Source organism: Lonchura striata, chromosome 5 (assembly GCF_046129695.1).
Source record: "Lonchura striata isolate bLonStr1 chromosome 5, bLonStr1.mat, whole genome shotgun sequence".
Taxonomy (NCBI): Eukaryota; Metazoa; Chordata; class Aves; order Passeriformes; family Estrildidae; genus Lonchura; species Lonchura striata.
This window is the reverse complement of record NC_134607.1, coordinates 63,809,636-63,830,950: the sequence shown is the minus strand read 5'-3', so window position 1 is coordinate 63,830,950 and position 21,315 is coordinate 63,809,636. Positions and strand designations below refer to the sequence as shown.

Sequence of the window (21,315 nt, the reverse complement as noted above, 5' to 3'; positions counted from 1 at the left end):
AGAAAAGATTCAGGGTCCAAGGTGAATTGTCCCCACTCAGGGTTTGTTCTGCTGAAATTCAGGTGATCAGAGAGTCCCTGTCAGTGACTGTCAGGGCTGGGCTGTGGGTTGTTGGCAAACCACAGTTCTCAGCAGCAAACAGGATTACAGAGAGTGCATTTTTCTGCCTGTGAAACTGGGTACTGCAGCAAGCAGAACTTCTTTAGTCACTTGTTATTTCAAAGTGCTTTCTAGGTAGGTGTGTGCAAATTCTTCCAAAACCTTGTTAATAATTTAATGTTAAAAAAGATGAACTGATGGAAGTAGGTTTTCTCACAGGAGAACATTATCTGTATTTTAGGTGGCTTGGGTACCAATTTGGAATGGTTTGTCACAGAGCTTCACTGCAGTGGTTTAAAAAGTGACATGGGCACATAGATAAAGCCTCTGTTTTCTCTAAGTATTGGGTAACTCAGGAAATGGAAATAGAGGTAAACAAAATGTTTCCTAAATCACTTAAATTAAATCAACCAATCTCTTGAGGTAGTTAAATAAAACATAAAGTTGTGTAATCAAATTATTTCAGATTTCCAAGATTTTATAAACAACTTCTGAATCATCTGGTATCAGTTTTCAAAGGAGATGCTGAACTGCATTGTACTTTGCTCTGACCTAATCTGATCTGACACCTTGATTTTCTTATTCAATTGAAAGGGTAAAGGAACTCAAAAAACAAAACAATATTTTTCTGCAATTAGTTTTTCAAATAGTACATTACAACATAGGAATATTATGTAAAATAATACAGAAAAGGCTTTAGATGTCAGCTTAAAGAAAGAAAGCCACTATGAGCACTCTCAAAAATTGTACAAAGACTTTATTTCAAATTTCTTGAAGCATATTTTATTCCAAAAACCTAATTAGATCATACATACAGTTTGACTGGGAAAATCTTGTATGGAATATTCAGGTTTCTTTGAGAAAAAATAAACAGGAAATTGTATAATTTGACATTAAACAGAGAAAAATATTGATTAAAAATGATTAATCTTTATTGAGCTTAATAATTCCGATGCTTGAGGATTACCATGTAAAATTAGGTAAATATGACTTCACATTTCTGTATGAAAAGTCTGAAAAAAGCTACATTAACTGTACTTGTACTGTAAAAATGCAACTTAAAATTCAACTGAAATTGAAGTTATTGAATTGCAAATTATCTAATTTATTAATGACTGAAGCTTGAAAACATTTCATCAAGCAGAAATTGAGTCTTAAATGCCTATGTTTGCTCCACATTCCAACAAAAAAAAAAACCTTTTGGAAAAAAGAACTCCATTAAAGAATCAAAAATGTTGGGGATTCCTTTAAACCTTGGTAAAAGTTACTGATAACAGACCTGTTGGAACTGTTTCTAATTAAAAATATAATAATTTGTTGCCTGTAATATTGCTTGAAAATTGGGAAGATATGTTGTGGGTTTTATTCCTGTACAGACCCTAGACTGTTTGCACCAAAACTCATTGGGGTCTATATTATTTCTCCCTGATTGTCGTAGAATCATTCAGATACAAAATAAACATAGAACACTTTGATATCTCTCTAAATACAAGAACAAGTAGAATTCTATTAAGATCTTTAGATTTTATGGTCCATTTGAAAACTTATGAAATTACCTTATAGTTACATTAATATGTTTTAGGCAACTTTACAAACTTTTTTTTTAGGTACTTAAATATTATCACTTCTGGAAAACTGACTTACTCATTATATGGTGGTTGTGGTATTGATTAGAAAATGCAAGGATTTGCAGACAGCTTCATTCAAGTCAATAAAATGAAAATAATCGTATAGTCTAGCTATTTCCTCTGCATACTGGAGATCAGACTTGATGAATGATATGTGGTGGAATGAGCATTTTTAGGTCAGCATGTACTGACATTTTCTTTCACAGTATCCAACTAGAATATAAAATGTAAATCATTTGAAGGCAAAGAGATTTCAGACAGCCAACCTTGGTGTCGGGTAGACATGGGCAGGTAGCAGCTATGTTCTCCAGGGTCTGAGCTCTGCTTAAATCTCTGGATATCTGTGCAGTGGTTCACACTGCATTTGAAACATGAAGAATATTTCCAAGTCATCATATATATGGTGTAGCTGATCCTGACTGCTTTCATGTGGAAATGCAGTAGTTCAGTACCTGCCAAGGGAACAAGAAACCTCAGTTCTGGGCCTTCCACAACTCAGATGATGTTGAGTTGCTCAGATGCTTCTGCTTCTGAAGAGAGCTGGGTCTGAAATGGTGCTTACCATTAAATTTCATTAAAAACAAGTGGTTGGGACCGTTTTGTTTTTACTTGGATCTTGCATTCCAATTTTCAACAAGTCCATCTTCCAAATTACAAGGCCTAAGGTATTATTTAGTGTGGTAATTTAGGTACTTTCTGGGAACTGTACTTTTTTTGTCTTAATATTATGCAGAAGTGCAACACAGTTACTTTTTCTTGATCTCATATACAGTTTCCCCTGGCATTATTGCACGTTTATTTCTGTTTCTGTTATTCCCCAAACCATGTAGTTATGAAAACAGTAGCTTTCTTAAGAATTATTTCCAATGGAACCATGAAATGCTCCAGTCATAACACTGTGATCCTCATTCCAAATGATGTTTTATTTTTTTGTTGTATTACATTAACAGAAGGGGTTGTTCATTAGTATATTGATATGTCACAAACCTTTCATGTCTAGTAAGTACATTATTCCTATGTTTATAACATGTTAAATATTCTTCTCCTTGGAAGTCAGTACTGGCAGTCCAAAATAAAATGTGTAGAAGAACTCTAAACTTTCATTCAGATCTTAAATTGGATGTTTTGAATAATAGTAAGACTTCACATGGAAAAGGTGGGAGAAAAGTATCTGCTTCTGATAGTATGGATGTAAAGAAAAAAGTTATTTGCAATTTTAGTGAAGTTTGTAGAAAGATACAGAATAATGAGGCTACAGCTCTATGTCTACTTCTGAATGCCAAGAAGAATTCCACTGAAGATCCACTTGCCTATGTAATATTATGCATATACCTATAAATTTTGACTGTAAGGGACCTTTCCCTGGAGACTCATTCCTGCCAAACCAAAAGGGCATGCTAATAAGCAAGAAGTTATTTAGTTATTTAGTTATTACATCATTAAAAGTATATAAGGCCTTAAAGATTGTACAGGTAATTTGATGATAAAAAACAATCATCCTGTAGTAGTGCTTGTACCAGAGTGGTTCCTTAGTCTTTGGAAAAGTAAAGGATTTTCTGTTGGTTTGATTTGTTTTTCTCTCATTTTTATGAATTTGTTGATAAGAGGCCAGTAAGGACAGAGTAGAGACAACTAAAAGAAACTCAAAGACACAGGGAAAATATTTGGAATCTTGTTGTATGATCATGGGCTAACTTTCCATTCCAAAACAGCTCACATCAGGAGAAAGCATGTCTGGAACAGCCTTTAAAGATACCTGGAGAAGCAGCATTAGTTTTGGTGCTGCCCAAAAGCTCTTTTCTATGAAGGTTCAACTTTCAGAGGCAATTCCTCTTTCTGAGCACTTCTTATCAGAGCCAGAAGACTGCTAACAACTGATGTATTGCACAGCAGCACCCAAGTTGCTTTAACCCAGGCCTGTGAACTTGTATACTACAGTCAGACTGTGTTACAAATGCACAATAAATATAGGATAGGCCTGTGCTGGAAGGTTAGGCTGCATTTTATGGCAGGCAAAAGGTGAAAAAGAGCAGGAAGGAGGAAAAAAGGTCATTAGGACGATCTGCTTAGAGGAAAGAAAAGGTGAAAATAGAGGAAAGCAGTGTGGTGAAAAACAAACTGACATGTTTATAATTTATTTTCATGATATATATTCAATAACAGAATCTATTTTCATGGGAAAGATGAGTGCCATTTACCTGCCCATGTGCAATGACAGGGCCATTTGCAGATGCTGACCAGTCACCCCAATGAACAGAAGGTTTCATTATTTCCTAATTAGTAAATAATGTGCTGAACAGCATCCCATGAAATTAACCTTTAAGATGACAGTAAAAGGAAATGAGTCATTCCAGGCAATGCTCATCATGGTGTGAGCTCTACAGTTGCTAAATGAGTTCTGTCATAGTGTGGGTGAAGTGGAATCAATCCATATAATTCATACATTTGCTGCTCATGCAGACAGCTTTGGAACTGCTAAGTAGAAATAAGCATTGACTTATGTCTAACTAAAGCATAACTAAAGTTATGCATTACATTAACTGATTAGCTTTTCAGATTGGTCTGAAGTTACTGAATAGAAAGAGCTGATAGTTCTTGAGTGTGTGAAAGAGAGAATAAAATGAATCTAAATTCTTGGAAAGTACTTTCATGACTGGTGTTAATGGGGAGGTAGAAACAATTTTAATCCTAGACAGTACTAAAAAATAAAAGATAAATCTTTCATCATCACATATCACTGTAGTATTCTTAGAAGTATCAGCCTATCTCAGTGATAGTAATACCTCTGCAATTCACACAGTAGAAGCTTGATTAGTTACAAAACAGGGGCTTCCTTCTGATTAAATAGCTGTAGAGAATGTTTCTGCTGAAAAACACTTCCCACTGTTTTGGAAGGAGTGAAGATCCAAAGAAGGAACTGAAAATACCTTCAAGCGTGGCAGTCATCCTTGTTGAATATGATGCAGGCAGACTGGTAGATATGATAAAAACAGCTTTACTGCAGATGACCATGAAGCACACAGGGCTCAATCTGGATGAATACCCTTCAGTAGTGCACATGGATGGACTGCAATGCCACCTCAGGGGCTCTGTCTCTGAATGGAGACTGGCTAGGACAGCTCCTGACCGCAACAGCAGATAAACACTTCTGTAACCTCCACATTCCATAGATATGGAAAAATTTGGTGCCACCTAATGGACAACCTCCAGCTCCCAAATTCTGAATGTGTTTTACAGGAATACTTTTGCAAGGCATCTAAAAAGGGATCGCCCTAATGCTTCACACGAAGAATTTCTCATTCAGCATCCTTAATCACATATCCTCAGGTGAAATATGCATTGTTTATAGGTGAAGACTTAATAAGCCCCATGGGTAATACAAAGATTTCTGTATTTGCTGGCTTTAAATTTATGAACTGGGGTCATCTCACAGCTTCCTCAATTGCAGCAATATAGCAACACATAAAATTAAATTACTTTATCTAAGTGTTGTGATCTGTTTACAGATGAAATTAAACTAGCTATACTGTCAGTCACATAAATTATTCTAGACCATCCTTAAGCAAGTTTACCGCTACAGGGGCTAAATATTATATCAACATGTGTGCACTTGCAGAGTGTTAGCAAAAATGAGTTGGACTATTATAATAGTATGGACTATTACAATGGCTGCCATAATGAGTAATACTGAAAACAATTGTTATTCCTGAAAAAGCTGTTACTGATAACCTGATTGCATGTCATGTTCTTCATGAAGAAAAACAGGTAAGAAAATGTAAGAGTATATGTCATTGATCAGATGAGCCACCAGACACCATAAATTAAACATATCTATCTGTGATGTCTGTGTAGATAGATGTATTATGTTTATATATATTGCAAGATTCAATAGCTCCTCTTGCTTGTTTGAGCTTGCCCTCCCAGTAGCATCATCCCTAGCTGGAACATGAGTATTAGTGCTAGAACTGAAATTTGAACATCATGCTTGTCACTGAATTCAGTGGTACAAGTAAAGTCATGGGCATTTTGATGAATTCCAATTTGTAAAACTACATGCTTAGAAGAGATGCATCTCTGGATGAAACCAATTTTCCATCTGCAGTTTACATTTTCAGATTTTCCAGATGCATTATGGGTTATTTTCACTTGCCTGTGAAGAAAGAGACAGTAGAATTAGGAGTGTTCCTGAAGGCTTCCAAGCAAAGGACAAAGAAGGAAAAAAAAAAAGTAAATTATATTTCTACTGCTTCCATTCACTGGAATGAACTGGGAAAAAGGGATTGGACTTTTATTATTTTCTTTAAAGTTTATTGTATATATACCAAGGTCAGTTTGCATGGGGCTTTGAGCAACCTGGCCTAATGGAAGTTGTCCCTGCCCATGGCAGGAGGTTGGGAACTAGGTTGTCTTAGCGGTCCCGTCCACCCCAAAGCATTCTATGATATTACCTTTCAATAATTCAATATAATATTTACTTTCATCTATTAAAAAATTAAAATTAGATGAATCTGTTTTGTTACTTTTTGAGAAAGTAAATATTAGTTTTGGTGAAGATAAAGAAAGGCCTTTGAAATGGGATAAGTTCATAGGCAATTTAGCAATCCTTAGATACTTTTCAGCAAAGAAGAATTGGTCAGAGACTTTAATCTCTAAAGGATATGATATCATTTGTGACTCACTCTTTTATTGTATTCAGTGTGTTTGGGGGATTTGCAGTTTCAGTTGGCATTTTTTTACTTCTTGCATTTATTTTTGCCTTATTTTATGTATTGTTGCATAACTGATTCCAAATATATCACATATGCAGTTGCTCAGCTTTGAGCGGAGGCTACTTTTACTTAAATTTTCTATAAAATAAAGAAAAAATATGTAATTTTTATTCTGTTAATTACAGAAGCTATTTTTCCTCCTTTTGCCTGGGAAAGAATATTTAATGGTTTGACATGAAAAAAGCAGAGATGATTGTTTTACTTTTGTATACTGTTTGACGCTAATAATTTTAGTATTAGACGCCTGGGAAAAAGATACAGATATGTTCAACAGATTTGGTGAAATGAAAGAATCTTAAAAGATTAAGCAGTGAAGTGATTAAGGTCCTTTGTCCTTATTGACCCATAATATACATTCAAGCTTGAGTTTACAGATGAAATGCCAGTTTAACATTTATGTTTGGCAGTTTAAAAAATAATGCTCGATATCTCACTTGATCATATATCTGAAAGAGAATACACTGCTGCAATACACAGTGAAATTAATGTGAGTATGCCATGCTGGGAATTTGGTAACAGTTCAGTTTAAATGTGGTTTTGATATGTAATTAAAACACACAAATTTGAAGAAGTAGGGGCAGAGTTTGTCTTAGGGCCAGAGTGTAGTTGCTAAGTGGAAGCTGTGAAAGCATCAAAGCAGACAGGCTTATTGCTGCTGTTGTTACAGGACAAGGGGCTGCCTGTTTGGCAGCAGTTTCTGGTTGCTGAGCAGTAGGAGCAGCAATGGGTCAGGTACCTGCACCCTGTCACAGAGCACTCAGGCTGAGGACACATCTTTCCACCACCTTTCCTACCTGTACCTGCCACAGTTCCACCAAGCCCAAGTCTCATCTTTTTGACCCATCTCAAAACCATAAACCACCTCTCCTAGGCAGTCATATTCCTTAGGAGTTTTGATGCTGTTGCTTCAGCAGAAAAGTTCCTATGTGTCTTCAGGAGGCTTGAAAGTGAGCCCTGAGCTACCAGCCCCGTCCTCCTTCTGGTGGTCATCAGCTGCAAGCAGGGCCTTGCAGGGCATTCTTGTGTTGTCATGCTTGGGGTAACAGCGACTTCTCCCACGAGGAAACTGCTTTCCCTGGAGTGGCACAAATCTCATTTCTACAACTGTAGCTATCAGTCAAGGAATGTGGTATCATAAGTTTGTTTTGCTTGTCTTCCGGGTGCTTACACAGTGAATTCAGTACATTAATTGTTATCATAAGAAACACATAAATACACAGTGACTGGCTGGTGAGAGATCATTTGTTTTAGTGTAGATAATGAGAAGAAATAGCAGCTGCTGCTAATCAGTAGGCATGTGAGTATTCATAGAAGTTGATTAGGTATATAGCTGCCAGATAATCACCATTCAATCTTGCATGTACAGAATAGCTTTAGTAATTGTACAATCAAATTTCTTTTAAAGAACCTTACAGAGAATGACAAAACTATGGGCGTAATCCTGCATCATTTATTTGCAATGCTATTTCATCATGCATGAATTCTACATTTATTACAATGAACCCATTTGTTAGAATAATGCTACTTCTTTGATCAAGTACTGCAGATCAAATTTATATAAAGAGATATTAATTTTAAAAAATCAGAAGACAGTAATGCCATAGAATTGCATTCTATGGCATTGAGAAGAATATTAATTAGTTTAAATTATTTAATTTAAAAATTAAACTTTAATAAATTAAACTTTAATATTCTATATTATTATTTTTAAGACAATTTTAGTTGCGTATCATGGACCATTCTCACTGAGATGCAGGACAGTCATTGCAGGGGCTCACTTTTCTTTCTCTAATCCATGTTGCAATTCTATAAGTGTGGTTTTACCTAGTAGGCAGTTCTGCCCTACACAGCCTTTCTCTCACTCTCCTGCAGTGAGGTGGGAAGAAATCACTCTATCACATCAAAACCAGTACAGCCTGTTGAACTGCACTCTTAAATATGACCATGCACAAGTTTTCATACCTAGATTGATTAGAGCTCTCTGATTCTACTTATAAAATCTACTTACAAACCACATTTAACCAAATCAGATTTTTTTTTTTTTTTTTTTTTTTTTTTTTTTTTTTTTTTTTTTTTTTTGATTCTTAGTTCCTAACTCAGATTGTGCAAGACATGGTTTGAGCTTTCAGGAAAGGCTACTTTGGGATCTCTGATCTTGAAAGAGCTGAGCAGCCTTACCATCATGAGGGAATTTCTTTTCTCTGAATGCAACACCGAAATTAGACTATCAATAATGTTGCTAATCAGATGTTCCTAAAAATGAGCTTTGTTTCTACATTTATCACTAAACTCTGAAGAATAAGTAATTATTGAGAACAAATTCTGCAATTTTTCAACTTCCTGTTAAAACGACAGTTAGTTCTAACAGGTAATTGTTAGTGTCTCTCATTTTTCGAACACATATGGAACCTCTATTTCTTAGGGTTGAATAAGCCTAACATTTATCACTAAATTCCTTTGTGAATGAGTTATAGGGATACAAAAGTTGGAGAGTTAATACTCAGCCCTTAATACTTCACAAGTACTACCTTCTACAATTCTATTGTTAGTAAGATTTCTGATGCACTTAGCTTTACAAATAGCACTTGTCACTTGGATATCTCTAAGTTAATGTACAGTAATATCTTTTCCACTGTGCCTTTTAACACATAAAGAAACTGAGGCACAAAGAGATTAATTGGTGTGTTTGTGCTGCTCACCTGGCTGGTTGTAGCAGAAGCAGAACAGCTCAGTCTCTGATGGTGCCCCATTAATTCCCTTCACCTGGGGTTCACTATCTTTCAGTTCCTTCTTCTCACTGATAAGGTACAGCTGTCAGTTTGCTAAACTGAGAAAAAAAAGTCCTTTTCATTTTCTAGGACAGGTTTATCTCTTTAAATGACAAAGGAGAGAATCAATACACATATTTTTAGGTGTCTGAAAAGTAAATATCTTACCTCACATTGTATTATGGGCTCTTTTTCTAACCAGAAGTGGAAGAAGGATACCCGAGGGATGTGATTCATCTCATTCCAAAAAGTGTCAGCTGAGATGAGCCATGCTAAGAGGAACCTGCCTCTCTTAATTCATTAACTACTCAAAATTCCTAGACAGCTACTGAGGCAAGACACATACCTTTTTATAGCCCAAAATTGGTACATTGACTCTAAGCCCAAAAGAAGGTAAAACCAAAGCAGCTGTATGCATGTGTGCATGACAGTTGTTCCCTGCAGACACACATACTGCTGTCCATGCTCTTTTCCTTATTGTTCTAAATATCTTCAAAATTAGATGAAGAATAAAAAAAAAAAAAAAAGATAATTTTATACATTTTCGCTTGTGGTTTCAGTTGTGGTCTGTTGAAACCAGCCAATAATCAAACAAACCTTTTCTGCATACTTTCGACAGCTATGGACATGCATGTGTCAGGAATTTGTACAAACATACATTTAGCTTTTACAAGAGAAACATAAAACATGATCATTTAAATTAAGTCATTCCAATGATAGAAAAATTTAGTTCAACTTGATTTAGAACACAAGTTGATTCATCGATAATATAATGGATTTGCTTTATCTTGTATTATGAAGAGCATAATTTCCAAAAAACTTTTCTTAAAAGGAGAATTATACGCATTATATGAAAAATAGATGCATTCAGGAGATGAGAACTCCATAACACTGACCAGAAATTTTTATTCACTTTCCTCAGCTTTCAGGTTACATGACTCTCACAAATGAGATAATAGTGTGTAAATTCTACTTTATATTTGAATAATCACATAATGTCAGAACTGTAAAATTACTCCCAGGATAAAGAGGATGATATCATCAGAGTGACTTCTATTAGAACACATCAAGTAAGGCTCTCACTCTATGCCATGTGACAGACTGGCATTTTAAGGTCTTCGGCCATTCTCATTAAGACCTGACTTTTTGCTTAAACAGTGGTGTTTGCTTACTGTGAGTCACAAAAACTTTCTGTTCTTGTTTCCAGAGGACCTTAAGTAGCATTGGCATGTGATGCATAACCACAGCCTTTGCTCATTCCTAGCAGGCTTTCAGTATTTAAATTATCCTAATAATTCCATTATTTTCTGAATTGGCCTCTGTAGTCCCTTAGTGGTGACAGTGCTGGAGACTAACCAGGAATCCACTAAGCAAGGGTTAGACCCTCTGATCTGAGTGAGGACAGCCTCTTCAGGAAGCCCCAAAAGACTCAGCATGCTGGAGGTCCACATTTAAGAGCAACTTTTCTTTGGCATTAGCTGTTTCTCTGTTGTACTTTTCAAATATAGCCATTCTCTCCCAAGCACCAGGATGTGTATCTTAAATTGGTATGTCCAGAGAGCAAGGGATGCCAACTGATGAGTCTATTTCTCACCCTCTGGGATCATAAGTTGACAACCATATGATGTTGTCAGAGATGTGCCCTTTGCACACTTTCAGAAGCTGATAGTTATCTTTTATTTCTCTACCTCATACCCCTGTGAGACACTGGGAAATGTTGCTGAGTTACTCTTTGTCCTTTTTTTCTTGTCTTGGGGTCTTCACCCTGTTCTTTATCTTCCTGCCAGTCTTTTTAAGGTTTCAGGCTGCCCTTTGATTTAGTCAATGCTTTGCTAAAGTATGGTTCTGTTTTGTCTTTTTTAAGCTACTTTTCCTTACCTGAGCAAAGTGTCCTATGAAACTGCATTTTAATGAGTTAGGATCTTGATGACATGCTAACCTATGTGCCATGAATCACTCTTTTCTTCCAGCAAAATTCTTCTGGGAGCTTTACATACATAAATTCACACTCATATTTCATTCATAGACTCATAGAATACAATCATAGAATATCCTGAACTGGAAGGGGCTCAGAAGATCAAGACCAATGCCTGCCCCTGCACAGGGCAGCCCAAAGCATCACATCACCTGAGAGCCTCATCCAAGTGCTCCTGGCAATCTTGGTGCTGTGACCACTTCCATGAGAAGCCAGTTCCTTTTCCTAACATCCACCCTAACTCTTGTGCCAGAGCTTCATGCCATTCAGTCCTGTCACTGGTCACCAGAGAGATCAGTACCTGCCCCTCCACTTCCCCCTGTGAGGAAGCTGAAGACCATGATCAGAGCTCCCCATAGTCACCTCTTCTGTAGGCAGAACAAACCAAGCAAACTCAGACTCCCAAGGACATTGAAAAATCTTGAGAGATCTCATGATGACAATAGAAGTGTTTTATATAGATTTTGTTTGACATGTTTGCTGTCATAATTTATATTCTTAGGCAGAACAGAAACTAACTAATAAAGAGATTCTTTAGACATACACTGTAACTTCCTCAAGAACTGTCTGCATCTCATAGCATGTGATCCTTGCCCCTGCAAAGGAAAATTTCAAACCCAAATATCACTTTCATTCATGGATGTAATTGAAAGAAGACTAACAGAACTGCATTTGTGTAAAGAAGAATAAATTATTCCTCAAAAAGGGAAATTGAGATAAACCTCACTGAACTTGGAATACAAAAATATAAATATATAATGCAGGCACGGATATACTAGTCTAAATTCATATCTGGCATTAAATTCCCAGGAAAAGAATGGTTTTAGCTATTTACCATTCATGGAAGAGACAGCAAAGAGAAATTCCTACAGGCTCATTGTTAACTATCTTTAGGTCAATCTTTAGGTTACTTGGAATTAACAGATTTTTCATTCTACCACATATTATTACATAATTTTAAAAAATCTGAAATAATAGTAAACTGCTTTCAAAAGTAGAGGAGTTGTTTTTGAGCACAGCCTAATAATGAAATGTTTAAGACTTTCAAGTCAATTAGAGCATTTCACAGGAAGGTCATCTCTCTGGCAAAGGCATTATAATCTCTTATATGATGTTACTGAAAACAAAGTAAATACATTCTGCTCTGTAGCTTCAGTGAACACTGTGAAGGCAAGGGAGTGGGTCAGAGATAGAGACAAGGACTCACCTGATGTTTTTGTGGCAGCAGAGAGAGTTTATTCCTGAGCCCCTCTTCAAAAAAGGGGTTTGCCTGCATGGCTCACTGATCTTTGACACCGCCCAGCTCCTGGACCAGTGAGATATCTGCAGTTCAGGATGGAACATAATTGGCTGAGGTTCCTGTCAGTCAACCCCGGGGCCAGTTGGGTTTCTTATCTCTAGCCAAATTAATTGCCCAATAATTAATAGCTGCAGATAGAATAGTACTGTGTAGTGTGATATACTGTGACAAACACCATGCTACAAAAAAACCCACTTATTTTTCTAAAACACTGAATAGCTACAATGCACCGCAACATTTTGTTCAGCATGGTATAACTGATCATCTATCTGCAACTCTAATGTAAACTAATCTTTGAGGTTGTAGTAATGGTGAAAGCACTATAAACTTATCAATTATATCACACTTTTTTTCATAAACAGTAACTATAAGCTTCATTTAAGTTGCCAGAACTTAAATTAGGTCACACAAGTACAAGTTGCTTTAGCATAGTACTTGTTGCTCTAGCATAGTTCAGACTGAAGGGTGATCTGTGGAATCATGTGCCAGCACATATCTAAATCTGAAGGCAGTGATGGGGTATATAGCTGCCAGAAAATGCCAAGTACACCTCATACAGGGTTGATTTGCTCTGGCCAAACTTTTATGAACGTCATTTTATAGTAGTACAGCACCCATAAGGCATAGGGGGATCTATTATATAATTTCTACTCGATGAACATATCCATTTCTAAGAATCATGAGTGTTGCCTATATAATAATTATTGTAATAAGTGGAAAATATTCAGCCTGAGTGTGAATGACAATTGGAAGAAGAAGTTAAGGTGTCAACAGAAAATAATGAGTTTTGGTGTTGTTCATACCCAGCAGTTTGGGGAAATACATTAAAACATTGACTTTCATCAACCTATTTTGAGCCATCAAAAAGGTTTAGAAATAAAAGAAAAATAACTGGAGAGCATAGTCCATAAAGTAATTTAGTATTGAATGTCAGACTGCAATTTTATATTGTTTCTCTTTATTCTGAGTGCACATTTAACTTTGATAGCACTTTCTGGGATTTCAAAGTAATGTTCCTGGATTTTAAGTCTTACATGATATAGAAAGACACTAATATTCATATTTTACTGATTGCAGTTGCTAGTCTATAGAGTCCAATTTCATTTTCCTCTGTAAGCATTAGATCAGTTAAAAATGCAATTCAAACTGACATGTTTATTATGTGTAAGAATAAACAATATAAACTATGAAGAAGCAGAAAATGAACCCCAGCAATCTGTGGGTATAACTATGGTGCAACCAAAATCAGAGGCTGTATCTAAGACTGCAATATTTATATATTTTTAAATTCCAGTAGGACAGCATTTCTGAGAATTTAAAATGAATGGAAAACTAATAGGTTTTATGCACAAGTAGAGTTGGAAATAATTACAAACTCTTAGTTACACAGCAAACAAGAGTTTTTCCTCTTTTTGGGTGCCTTGGGTGTACTGAATAAGGAAGGCTGCAGTATAATAGTGCATTAAAAGTGACTGAGATTGGCTGTATAATAGTGTACATTATGTTACAAAGGGGAACAAAATTCAAGAGATGTTCAGTGGTTCAGTTTAATATTCCTTTATTTGAATCAACTGTGTCAAGTCTTGTGTTTAGAGTAATCAAATCCTTGGATGATTTTCAGATTCTTTTCAATTTCAACTTTAATAATGCAGCTAGCTTATGTCTGAAAGATGAGTCTGAAGAGGAGATAAAATATTAGAAATCATGTAAGATGGGTGAAAACTGAGAAAAATATTGTTCTTTCCAGCTGACAGAAACTAATACAATGACCTATTCTATCTGCATATTTTATAATTTGTTTTGTGCTGTTTTATCAATAGGAATGTTACATCTACAACCACATTCAGTTAAACACTACAGATTTATCACCTGGGTGATAGAATGAATATTGAGAGTGTGGGAGCTGATACTGCTAAAAATAAGTTGTTATTCACCCAATAAAATAATAATGAAAGAATGAAAAATGCTAAAAGAAATTATGTATTTGTTTATCAGGCCAATTACTAGTTCTTCCTCAGTCAGCAGAGTTTCCATGGAGCAATGCAGGTTTTCTCATCTTCCTATTTCTTTTTTATTTTTTGTCCTACTAAACTAGTGATTTAAAGCATGCAAACTTTTGGAAATGTGACTATCATGTCCTGACTACCAAAGACCAATGACAGAATGTGATTGGTTTTAGGAAAAAAAAATTATCACAAATCTCTTGTGACTTCTCAATACTTTTTTTCTCTTTTTGTTAATTAGACTTGCATTCCTTCTAAAAGTTTTCTTTGCAACAACACCTTTTATTTGAACAAAATGTCTATAGCAATTACATGCTGAGAAAAGAGAAATCAGCTGCTTGCTTACAGTTTTTTTTCTTAGACCCAAAGGTTATCAGTCTGATCAGTTCAGTTATGTTTAAGTTGCTTGATTTTAAGCATTCACTGGGCACATAATAAAACGAAAATGCCCCTGTACTGACAGCCTAAATGGATCTCTGTGTTAGCTGAGGCTGTTGAAATTCCATTTCCTCTCCATTTCTTGCTTTGTTCATTTGTGTGTGTCCTTTGTGACTACAGTGCTGTTGCACACACTGTTGAAACTCTCAGCAATGGAAATCAGACTTTGTTGCTGTTGAGGCAGGATGGGAATAAGAAGACTGACTCAGAAGGTTGTTGAGAGTAAAACTCTGATTTATTCAAAATATACTGGTTTTTTATTCAGTTTTGTGAGGACCAATTCTATTGGTCCTGAAGTGAAAACAACTCAACCATTGGTTCAGAGAGCTTGATGAACAGTGATAGAACTTAACTATAAACAATGTGAGTAACAAGTGAGAGAAAGAATTATTTATATTCTTCTCTAATTTTTTCCCAGGCTTCTGCCTGGGTAGAAACTCTCTGTTTCTCTCTTTGTCTGAATCTGAGACCCACAAGACTTGGTTTCCAAATCCTGGCACTGTAGTGGTACTCATCTAAGCTCTTCCTGCCAGTCTTTTAAATTAAAGTGAGCTGCTGATGATAGCCTTAGTGCTCCCTTGGTAAATTTTCTTCTGAAGCCATACCAGCAGGCTGAGATAAGCCCAGCAGAGAAGCTCACGTAGCTCATAGTATTTTGTCGATAAAGCTCTTTTTTTTTGGTAATAGAAGGATGTTAGCTGCTCTCTCAAATATCTAAATCTTTCAACTTTTGTTCTTGTTCCTTACCACTACATGGAAGTGGGGGTTTTGCGTGTCTTAATCACAAGGTTCATAATGTCATACATTATTATATTTGTATGACTGAAAATCAGGGGGAAATGAGTTTGCTCATAATTACTGTTGCTTTTTTCCAGAGGAACTGAGTTTAAAATCAGATCTGCTTTAACAAGCAAAAGATCATGTTTTTGAATCATGACTGGTAAATGAAAGGGTCTAAATTTTAGGAAAAGTCAAATCTATTTTGACATTAGGCAGCTGGCTTTACTGCCTTCTGAGCATTGCTTTTTAGTTGTTCTGCGCAGTTTGTTTTTCTGTAAACTTCTACAAACAAAATGATAAATTCTGGCTGACAACAGTTATACCCAATTCTGATATTTCAACTCCTAATTTATGGACTACTATGGAAAATTTTGGAATACAAATGTGTATATTTCTTTCTCATATTCTTTCATTGTCAAATAATTTAGTCTGATTTATTCCATGAAAATTTTTCATTGTATTTTATTTAGCAGCATGCTTTTCTATGAGTTTATCTCCACATTTCACTTCATTATTTTTCCCATTTGTTATATGCAACAGCATTGGATTTTGAGATTAAAATATGACCCAGATGAAGACTTGTTTTTATCTGTGTAAGTGGTAGCAAGATAAGTGTTTGTGGTTTTCTTTGCTGTGTGGGTGATGTGGTTTTCAGATGTTTTGTAATGCATTGCTTTTAGTGGACTATTAATAATTCAGTATCTTATCCCATTAAGCAATTTTTTCCAACTAGATGCAGAGGCTTCGATTTTAACACATGTACATTGGTGAGAGGTTAATCTGTTTGGAGTTCTTATGACTAATTCAAAATTTGAACCCACTTCTCAGGACCTCAGTTGTAAGTCCCAGATATTAATTTAGGGTTTGCTTTGTGTAAGCATTTCACCTTAACCAAAAGACTTCTCATCTTATCAGAATATACCTCACATGATTTATAGAGGGATTGACTTTGCAAATTCTGAGCAAAAATACTCTGCAAATACTCTGCAAAAACTTCTTTGTACAGATACACTGAACCATATTGAGTCTCCTGATTCAGTCCTGGGACACTTGGAAGACAATTTAAAGTTGTTAAAGTGGAACCAGGCTAATGTTTGAAATGTGGAGGCCAATGTTTTTCATTAAAATTGGTTAGTCCAACAGCCTTCACTTTTTTGTATTTTTTAAGTGATAAAGTAAAAAAAACATATTTGAATTATCTAATCACATTCACAAATTATTCCTTTTTGAGGCTCAGTTTCTTAGCAGCAATTTGTCACTGTAGGAAACAGTTATCTTCCAAGACCATGGCTGGCCAGGAAATGTCTGATATATAGAATGTTTTGGTTTCTTGCCATGCTGGTAGGTGTGCATGTTTTTGATATTGAAAGGTTTTTCAGTATCATGCAACCCAGACAGTGGAAAGTGCATGTGTACTTTGAAAGAGAAAGAATTAATCTCCTGTCTTGTTTCAGCAGGTAAGTTATAGCTGAAGGGACAATAACATTCAATAATCTAATCTGTGTGAAGTGAAAGGGCTTTGCTAATGTCTTGTGCCATTTGGACAACATTCACTGAATGTCACATCAAATTGCCTTGTCAAAGCAAGGCAAGGAGGATCTATCTGATGCATTTGTCAAAATCTGAGCTCTTGACCTCTTGCTGTTTTGCCTTCTTAGGAATGCAGGTGCTGGAATGGAATGGCATCCCCTTGACTGGGAAAACTTACGAAGAGGTCCAGAACATTATTATTCAGCAGAGTGGGGAAGCAGAAATATGTGTAAGACTGTGAGTTTTTCCCCATCTTTCTGTTTCCATTTCTTTTTGGCTTTTCATGGCTTTTGGTTTTTTTTTTTTTTTAAGTTTTTTTTTTAATTTTAATTTACAGTTGTTAAGGTGGAACCTTTGTTAGTGCAAAACATCAATGTAATAATAAGCAAGAGCTCACTGTGACTGTTGGAGACCTTTTTGTTCTGTTTTCTCTTAAAGTCAGAAGGAGAGATAAACTGAATCAGATGCTAGTAATTATGCTTTTATGAACAATGATAACTACATTGTCAGGCCTCAATCTCCTCTCATGACAAACATACTGTTCACTGAATTTACTGGTATTAGAAAAAGAAGGTAACTTAGTAATAACTGAACTTCTAGTGAAATCTGTATCCTTTAGATGAAAGTCATTTAAGCATCATGAGAAATGCGTACACTTGCATTAAATCCATTAAAGATTTCACCTTAAAAGAAGCTTTTCTTCTCAGCTCTTTAACAGCATTGCAAATATATATCAGCTAAGAAGGGACCATGCTTGGGAGCTGCTTTCTGTCATGAACCACTATTCATTTACCTACTTAATACAATAATGAGGGTATGAGGAAAGAGTTTCTTTTGTCTCAGGCTTCCAATTGCTTTCTTTAGGGACCTGAACATGCTCTCGGACTCTGAGAATCCCCAGCACCTGGAGCTGCATGAGCCAGTAAGGGCAGGTGAGAGACAAGAAGTTGCTTTGATATTGTAGGGCTGGATAGCAGCTGAAAATTTGATGTGACATAAGCTAGTATGTTAGTATTGTAAGCTCTGGTGTTACATCCCAAATATTTCCATGGGTAGAAAAGGGACCATGCCTTATATAAAAAGGCAAGATGAGGGGGTTGAGTGCACCCTCAACAAGTTTGCAGACAGCACCAATTTGGGCAGGTGTTGATCTGCTGGAGGGTAGGAAGGCTCTGCAGAGGAATCTGGGCAGGCTGGATTGATAAGCCTGGGCCAATTGCATGAGCATCATCAAGACAAAATGTCAGGTCTTGCAGCTGGGTCACAACAACACCAGGCAGTCCTACAGGCTGGGGACAGAGTGGCTGGAAAGCTGCCCAGAGGAAAAGTGCCTGTGGGTGCTGGATGCTGTCAAGTTTACATGTGATATGTTGTTGTCCTTTTCCTTCTGTTGCCCCTAAAGTTTACTTTGCCCAGCCCCTGGGTTTGCACATGTGTCAGTACCTGGCCAGTGACACCTCACTGGTGTCCTCAGCAAGGGGATCTGCCATCCTGTGTCCAAACCTTGCAGCACTCTGCTGCCACCCCAGGCCTCTGCTCCTATAAACTGCATTATTAATCTGGAGTCATGAATACTTCAGTCTGCCCAGTACAATTACAGCTGTGCCTTTCTATATAAAAATAATGAAGGATGGGCACTATACCACACCACTATACAAGGTGAAGTGTAACTCAGACAAATTTAGGTTGTAGACATCTGGTTATTAGACAGTTGCAGCCAAAGAGGCCAAAACAAAGCTCCCAGAAAACTGCAGCAAGTCCAGAAAACACACAGGTCCTAATTCTATGGATCACAGAACCATAGAACTGTCAGTGTTGGGAAAGACCTTGATGAAAGTACCTGTTAGCCTAATACAAGGGTTGTGGCCTTCTGTAAGTGACAAAGAAACAGTATTTACTGGATATAGGGATGCAATAGCAAGTATTCCGTTTTATTATGTGAGTTCTATGATGGCAGTGCTTTTGCGGGGATTTCCTTCTGTTCAATCAATACCACAACTGCAGCCTTCAATCATTGTATCAGTCATATCTGAGCTAACTTTGAATCAACATCCACAATCTTACTAGTAATGCACCCTGTCAGCAAGCTCAGTGCAGATTAAGTTTGCTTCACTCACCATTCAGTGGGTCTACTCTGGCTTCTGTGGTTTTGTGGCTGCTCTTTTATCACCAGTACTTAAATTGCCTGGATTGAATCCTCCATTTTCTAGACATGTAAAATTTCCTAGCTATTAATATACTTACCATCAAGCTACCTTTAGCTGAAAATTGATGTTATTGATAATAATTGAAAGCAAAGACTAAATATGACAGAGCTTTGAAGCACAGCTACCCATATTTTTTTTTAATTTGTGAACAGATCAAAACCACCAAAAGCACTGAAAGTCATTGAAAGACACTGAAATCAGTTTTGGAAAGGACAAAAACTAGAATAAAACAGCTTTTTTATTAATGAAAAAAATTCAACATGAGAAGGAACAGAAATAGAAGAAAATTGTTCCATTCTTGCAGTCATGTTTCCTCGTAGTCTGGCAATCTTATAGTGATTTCTAAGTTGGAACAACTCTGTAGAGTTATTGCTATTACCTCTGAGGTTTGGCAGACTGTTGATGCTTTAGAAGGGAGCAATCCCCATTTTCCCTGAAAGAAAAATGAATTAGCTAAGCAGGCAGGATAAGGCTGAAATCTCATTTTAAACCTCTCCTGCTTCTGAGAACCTGGGAACCAAGCTGTGCCTAGCATACTTTTAACTCTATTCAGTCTAGCATATATGAGACTTACTTGACTTCATGTCTGTGTTACACAGAAATTGCTATCTCCAAAGGGTAAATTCCTCCCACTCATTCCTGGTCAGCAGGGAGGGCAATCAGACTCCTACTACAGAAGCCTCACAAAGGTGTGAGTAATAAGGAAAGATGAATCAGGGCTTTTAGCCTTCATTTGTTTACATATTTTCTTCTTTAATTAATTTGAGGTAGTAAGGTTTTTAGGCTTTTTTTTTTTCTCTTTATTTTTGTGTAAATTATCTCAGCAGCAATGTTCAATTGATTTAAAATGTTCAATGTCCAACTGATTTTAAAAAAGTTAAAATGAGATCTAAACCTATTACATGAAAGTTCAGATATTTAGTGAAACTTGACCAGTTTCAAACAATGAGCAATAGCACTGGACAGTCTTTAAAACTGCAATTTTCTCCAGTTTGATTCAAAATGATCAGCAATGCCTGTTTTTCTTCAACTAGAAGTACCTCCTCAGAAAGCTTTTTTGGTAAATAGCACTAGCAAGTAGCACTAGCACAGAAAGATTGGAATTGGGATGCCAGTGCTGTGGGAGCGATGTCTGTTTTTCACAGGATGCCTTTTGCATCTTCAAAGTATACAGGCAGATGACATGAAAACTTGTAAGGATTGTTTTGCTGTCCCTGTACTGTGGCAAGATGGATCTGGATGTGCTGGCAATTATCAATACAAAGCTCTCTTGCTTTAATCCAGTAGATAAAGCAAAGTCCCCAGGGGTTGATCCCAAGCAGCTGGCTGCAGAGCTCCAAAAGGTTTCTCTACAGCAGTCGCCTCTGGTTGCTACATCAGGCGTGGAAAAGGGATCTCATGCCCACTCTGGAACCACTTCTGCCACCTCCAGTGCTGTTCCTAGCCCTGGTCAGCCTGGTTCTCCCTCAGTGAGCAAAAAGCGGCACAGCAGCAAGGTAAGAAATTTCCAAGTTATGGAGCATGAACCTTTTGATGACAGGAAAAAACTGCCTGCTTACCTCCTTTAGTGTAGCAAGAAATCCCATCACATCCTGGAAACTCATATCCTGGATAACAACTTTAAAGATATTGAATCTGGACATAAAGAAAGATTACATGATTTATCCAAGAGATTTGTCCCTCCAAAAAAAAACCCCTTAATATTATTGTTAAATAAAATAACTGTCTTTACAGCCTTTGTTGCTCTTGCTTTTCAAGTGCATCCTACATGGTGGTGAGGTACTATTTCTACTAAAGAAGCTGATAGTGCTGAGACCA

At 36.5% G+C, this 21,315-nt stretch overlaps 1 protein-coding gene across 8 annotated transcripts in view; it reads left to right on the top strand.

Annotated features, from left to right (window-relative positions):
• PCLO (piccolo presynaptic cytomatrix protein) overlaps window positions 1-21,315 on the top strand; it is a 318,646-nt gene that overhangs the window by 216,167 nt on the left and 81,164 nt on the right. For 4 of the 8 annotated variants that reach the window (XM_021539592.3, XM_021539591.3, XM_021539596.3 and 1 more), the window contains exons 11-13: window positions 17,419-17,527; window positions 18,155-18,222; window positions 20,782-20,993. In XM_021539592.3, the coding sequence (XP_021395267.2) occupies window positions 17,419-17,527; window positions 18,155-18,222; window positions 20,782-20,993 (389 nt within the window). Of the gene's footprint in view, window positions 1-17,418; window positions 17,528-18,154; window positions 18,223-20,781; window positions 20,994-21,315 lie in introns of those variants that run through there. The other 4 variants (XM_021539594.3, XM_077783666.1, XM_021539598.3 and 1 more) reach the window with 3 other exon arrangements.